This window comes from Chiloscyllium plagiosum, unplaced genomic scaffold (assembly GCF_004010195.1).
Source record: "Chiloscyllium plagiosum isolate BGI_BamShark_2017 unplaced genomic scaffold, ASM401019v2 scaf_7372, whole genome shotgun sequence".
NCBI classification, from domain to species: Eukaryota; Metazoa; Chordata; class Chondrichthyes; order Orectolobiformes; family Hemiscylliidae; genus Chiloscyllium; species Chiloscyllium plagiosum.
Genome location: NW_025213863.1, coordinates 16,432 through 22,706, shown reverse-complemented (window position 1 = coordinate 22,706; position 6,275 = coordinate 16,432). Strand labels below are relative to the sequence as shown.

Sequence of the window (6,275 nt, the reverse complement as noted above, 5' to 3'; positions counted from 1 at the left end):
TGTACAGCCGCAACATGACCTCCCAACTCCTGTACTCAATACTCTGACCAATAAAGGAAAGCATACCAAACGCCTTCTTCACTATCCTATCAACCTGCGACTCCACTTTCAAGGAGCTATGAACCTGCACTCCAAGGTCTCTTTGTTCAGCAACATTCCCTAGGACCTTACCATTAAGTGGATAAGTCCTCAAAATCCATGAAGGATCGATCTGCACAGGGACACTCTAAAGATTCAGTCAGACCTTATCGGATCACCAACTTTCAGGAGGATTGTTTGTACTGACTGAAGGCAACAAGTTAGGTTCATAACCATGGGGGAGCATCGTCCGAGCGAAGATTTGGCTATTTCCTTCCCTCCATGATATCTGGTCTTTCTGCAGCATCGCAGCCAGTGATGGTGCAGTCAGTGTGGGATTACTGGCGTTTGATAAGGTTCCCCACGGTAAACTAATGGAGAAAGTGAAGTCACATGGCGTGCAGGGTGTTCTAGCTGGGTGGATAAAGAACTGGTTGAGCAACAGGAGACAGAGTGGTAGTTGAAGGGAGTTTCTCAAAATGGAGAAAGCTGACCAGTGGTGTTCCACAGGGGTCAGTGCTGGGGCCACTGTAGTTTGTGATAGACATAAACGATCTGGAAGAGGGCATTGGTGGTCTGATCAGGAAGTTTGCAGGTGACATGAAGTTGGTGGAGTAGCAGAAAAGCAAAGAATACTGTCAAAGAATATAGATAGACTGGAGAGTTGGGCAGAGATGTGGCAGACAGAGTTCAATCCAGACAAATGTGAGGTGATGCATTTTGGGAAGTCTAATTCTAGAGCAAAGTATACTGTAAACGGAAGAGCCTTGGGCAAAGTTGATGGGCAGAGAGATCTGGGAGTTCAGGTCCATTGTACTCTGAAGGTTGCTGTACAGGTGGATAGAGTGGTCAAGAAGGCATATAGTATGCTTGCCTTCACTGGACGGGGTATTGAGATAAGAGCTGGCAGGTCATGTTAAAATTGTACAAGACTTTGGTTCGGCCGCATTTAGAATACTGTGTACAGTTCTGGGTGCCACATTACCAAAAGGATGTGGAAGCTTTGGAGAAGGTGCAGAGAAGGTTAATGAGGATGGTGCCTGGTATGGAAGGTGCTAGCTATGAAGAGAGGTTGAGTAGGTTAAGATTGTTTTCATTAGAAAAAAGGAGATTGAGGGGGGGACATGATTGTGGTCTACAAAATCATGAAGGGTATAGACCGGGTGGATAGAGATAAGCTTTTCCCCAGGGTGAAGGATTCAATAACGAGAGGTGACGGTTTCAGGGTGAGAGGTGAAAAGTTTAAGGGGGATACACACGGCAAGTACCTTCACACAGAGGGTGGTGGGCGTTTGGAACGCATTGCCAGCAGAGATGGTAGAGGCAGGCACGGTAGATTCATGAGTAGACAGATGCACGAGGAGGTGGGGAGCAGAGGGATACAGATCCTTGGGAATTGGGTGATGGGCTTAGACAGTGGGTTTGGATTGGCACAAGCTTGGAGGGCCGAAGGGCCTGTCCCCGGGCTGTAGACACTGCAGCCGATTTGTACAGAGCAAACCTTCAAAAACGCCACTGAGAGTTTAGCTCAGTTGGTCAGACGGTTGGCTTGCGACGCAGGGTGAGTGTGGGACCAGTTGCTAAACTAGCTGAGGTTACCAAGAAAGACTTTCTTTCTCAACCTCTTCCCCCTCAAGGGAGACCCTCAGGTTAAACCCACCACCAATTGTTCATCTCTCTCTCTCTCTCTCTCTCTCTCTCTGTCTCCAGTGACGGAGTAGCACAATGGTATGGTAAGACTGTGGTGACTTTACCTGTTCCCTGTCATGGATCAGGAGGGTGACATCCCTTCCCATTGTACACAATCCCAATGGACCCAAACCCCATTCCCACTCCCTCCTGTTGGATTGAAGTGTATACAGTTTGCGATATAGTTTCGGGGAGCTTGCTATGTATCAACGGGCTCCTTGCATGTCACCAGGGACACTCGGATCGCTCGGTTTTATTCACTAATCAAGGGGTAACTTTGGGAAAACAGCAGTGTGTGGGAAGCCAGGAAACAGGAGCTGACAAACACAGAGAGAGCTCAGACATAGAATCCCACCCTAACTCCTCCTTGCGGGACTGCGACCCGCGCCTTGTACTCACCTCACAGCAAACGTGGAACCTACCTCATGACATCGGAAAAACGGAGACTGTAGTAATGCCTCCTTGATGGCATTTAATCGATTTTCATAGGCTTTCTGAAAAACCAAGAGACATTGTTGAGAATGTGGTACACACCGTCCTAGTGTGAGCATATTTCTAGACAGGAAAATTGCCCACGGCTCTCACTTAACCTCACAGAGAGCAGACTTATAAAGGATAGGACAGGACTGGAGAGTTTAATGGGGGACAGTTTAGAGAGAGCTTTACTCTGTATCTAACCCCGTGCTGTCCCTGTCCTGGGGAGTGTTTGATGGGGAACAGTGTAGAGGGAGAGTTACTCTGTATCTAACCCCATGCTGTCCCTGTCCTGGGGAGTGTTTGACGGGGGACAGTGTAGAGGGAGCTTTACTCTGTATCTAACCCCGTGCTGTCCCTGTCCTGGGGAGTGTTTGAAGGGGGATAGTGTAGAAGGAGCTTTACTCTGTATCTAACCCTGTGCTGTCCCTGTCCTGGGGAGTGTCTGATAGGGGGACAGTGTAGAGGGAGCTTTACTGTGTACCTGGTCATAACATTGATTCTGTCCTGTTCGTTGTGCTGTGGGAGTTGAAAATCTGGCACACAGCTTCTGCGTTACCGGAGCTGGCATTCATCAGTGGCTAGGGTTCCAGAATACATCAAATTACAGCAGGGAACACAGCAGGGACAAACCCACAGGGAAATTACAATTCAGTGTTTTGTTGAGGCAAGGATTACCCGAGCTGTTTACAATACTCGAGGCAGGTCCCTGCAGGCTCAGTGCCAGTGTGTCAAACACTTCACAACAGAACGCCACACCCACACATTATCGATGCAAAGTACTGACATGGAAATGAGTGAAGGAATCAAATTCCACATCAAATGACCTTTTCATCAGTCTTGGATACAGAGTACAGCTCCCTCTACCCTGTCCCCCATCAAACACTCCCCAGGACAGGGACAGCACGGGGTTAGATACAGAGTACAGCTCCCTCTACCCTGTCCTGATCAAACACTTCCCAGGACAGGGACAGCACGGGGTTAGATACAGAGTAAAGCTCCCTCTACACTGTCCCCATCAAACACTCCCCAGGACAGGGACAGCACGGGGTTAGATACAGAGTACAGCTCCCTCTACCCTGTCCCCCGTCAAACACTCCCCAGGACAGGGACAGCACAGGGTTAGCTACAGAGTAAAGCTCCCTCTACCCTGTCCTGATCAAACACTCCCCAGGACAGGGACAGCATGGGGTTAGATACAGAGTACAGCTCCCTTCTACACTGTCCCCCATCAAACACTCCCCAAGACAGGGACAGCATGGGGTTAGATACAGAGTAAAACTCCCTCTACCCTGTCCCCCATCAAACACTCCACAGGACAGGGACAGCACGGGGTTAGATACAGAGTAAAGCTCCCTCTACACTGTCCCCCATCAAACACTCCCCAGGACAGGGACAGCACGGGGTTCGATACAGAGTAAAGCTGCTTCTACACTGTCCCCCATCAAACATTCCCCAGGACAGGGACAGCACGGGGTTAGATACAGAGTACAGCTCCCTCTACACTGTCCCCCATCAAACACTCCCCAGGACAGGGACAGCACGGAGTTAGATACAGAGTACAGCTGCCTCTACACTACCCCACCACCGTTAGATGGTCATGTGCCGATTCTGTACTGGAAGGGTGTGGACAACAACAGCAGTGAGTAGTGTTCCCTGAGGCTGCCTCCATCCCCTTGCGTTGTGACCCTGAGTCTGCTGAGCCTCTTCTGCCCCAGTGAACAGAAATCCCGGCCTATCCAGCCTCTCAAACCCTCCATTCCCGGCAACATCCCCGGTAAATCTCTTCTGAACCCTCTCCAGTTTAATAATATCCTGGACACAGTGTCCAGACGGGGCCTCACCAACATCCTGTACAACCCCAACTCCAATACTCAAAGGACTGAGCAATGACGCCAAACGTGTTAAACACTTTCCAAACCAGTCTGTCTCGATGTGAAGTGAACTTCAAAGATTTATGATGTGGAGTGGACAGTGTTGGACTATAATACCAGGTTCTCGTCCGACTGGTTTATTTGGAAGCACTAGCTTTCGGAGCGCCGCCTCTTCATCAGGTGATTATTAATTATGTTCTACACCCCAACATCTCTCTGCTCGACAGCACTCCCCAAGGCCCGACTGCTGATTGTGAAAGTCTCACATTTATCCAAACCGCACTCCATCTGCCACTTCCTCAGCCCATCGGCCCAATCGATCCTTTTCTGACCCGAGATAACCAACTTACCAGGATAAGGGGGCAACCATCCGTGAAACGGAGCAGCACAGCAATGATCTGCTCCTTGGTCCTGGTCTGCTTGAAGTCTTTGAGGACCACCCCGTTGTCCATCTGCAAAACAGGAGGCCGCATGCGTCAGACTCCCGACGTCAGGCAGACTGGAGGCCGATCGGCCCATCAGCGTCCGTGCCAGCACGTCCTGGGGTGGAGGGCGGGCCCATCTGCCTGCACAGAGGATCTGAGAGCCTCTCCCCTTGTGGGGGGGGGCAAGGAACATCTAGGTGTGACGGTTACCCCCCAACCTGGGCCCGGCCCCAACAACCGAGTTCGCGTCTCTCGGGAAGTCAGCATCGGTGCTGGGTTAACGTGGGACTGAAGGGCCACTTGGCCCATCACGCCTCCTGCCCCTCCTCTCCCCAGCGTCAGAGGCCTCAGGCTCACCTCGCCGTCAATCAAACCCTGTCCCTTTTGCTTTTGGCAGATGAGGGGCCGAATGGCCTCAGCAGACTCGGAGCAGGGGCTTCCGCACAGCACGCTCTCCTGAACAGCATCAAATTAATTGAACGACCCAAAGGTTTCTGGGGAAGAAATCTCCTCAGACGAACACCCCTCAGAGAGAGGAGGTTGCCCTTCGTTTGTGCACTGAAAGGGTGAATGCTTTTTCGCAATCCGTGTCCCCCTTCCTTCCCGCTCTCCTCCTGTCTGGTCTGTCAGGATCTCACTGTTCCAATAGCACCTCCGGGTGCTAAACCTCCCTGACCTTGCCCCTCTCATCCCAGCAACCTTTTCCTGAGCTCCTGAGTTATGTTATGTTCTTCCTTTCAAAGTAACTCAGCATATTGTGCATCAAGAGTGGGCCCCCCGCCCCCCCACTTATTTTTAAAATCATCGAGTAAGTGTGTGCTGCAGGAACTGATCAGATTAGACTAGCTTCCCTACAGTGCGGAAACAGGCCCTTCGGCCCAACAGGTCCACACCGACCCTCCGAAGAGTAACCCCGCCCAGTAGCCTCAGCCGAGCATCAGGAACGGGATTGACGTTTCCCGGGACCCCTCTTCGGAAGAGTCGTACTCAGCTCAAAACGTTAACCCTGGCATTTCTCTCTCTCTCTCTCTCGACGGATGATAACAGACCCTGCCGGGATTCCCGCCCACCCCACTTTCGGGTCTTAGTTCCAGCCTTCAGCGTCAGGCTCACTCTGTCACCAGAGTTTCTTTATTCACGCTCCCCCTCCACCCCAAACAGTATCCATTTCCCGCCTATACAACCCGCTGCATCTGCAGACTAACTTCCTGAAGTTAATGGATGGTGAAAGACGATGGGATCCATTCTGAGGGGGTGGGGGGGTGAGTATTCCTTGCTTTTTTTCACAGCTGTGGGAGGAGGGGCAGAGTTCGTGTGGATATTTATCGGAGATTCCCTACAGTGTGGAAACAGGCCCTTCGGCCCAACAAGTCCACACCGACCCTCCAACGTCTAACCCACACAGAACCATTTCCCCACCCATACGTTTGCCCTGACCAATCCACCCTAACCTGCACATCCCTGGGCACTGTGGGGCAATTTAGCACGGCCAATCCACCATAACCTGCACATCCCTGGGCACTGTGGGGCAATTTAGCACAGCCAATCCACCATAACCTGCACATCCCTGGGCACTATGGGGCAATTTAGCACGGCCAATCCACCATAACCTGCACATCCCTGGGCACTGTGGGGCAATTTAGCACAGCCAATCCACCATAACCTGCACATCCCTGGGCACTATGGGGCAATTTAGCACGGCCAATCCACCCTAACCTGCACATCCCTGGGCACT

The 6,275-nt window shown here is 51.5% G+C and overlaps 1 protein-coding gene across 1 annotated transcript in view; it reads right to left on the bottom strand.

Annotated features, from left to right (window-relative positions):
* The window catches only part of LOC122547734 (inositol-trisphosphate 3-kinase B-like), a 5,890-nt gene extending 1,302 nt beyond the window's left edge, over positions 1–4,588 (bottom strand). The window contains exons 1-2 of the mRNA XM_043686319.1: positions 4,466–4,588; positions 2,190–2,261 (exon numbers count right to left, since the gene is read on the bottom strand). Coding sequence (XP_043542254.1) covers positions 2,190–2,261; positions 4,466–4,588 — 195 coding nt within the window. The remainder of the gene's footprint in view (positions 1–2,189; positions 2,262–4,465) is intronic.
* Positions 4,589–6,275: the final 1,687 nt, after the last annotated feature.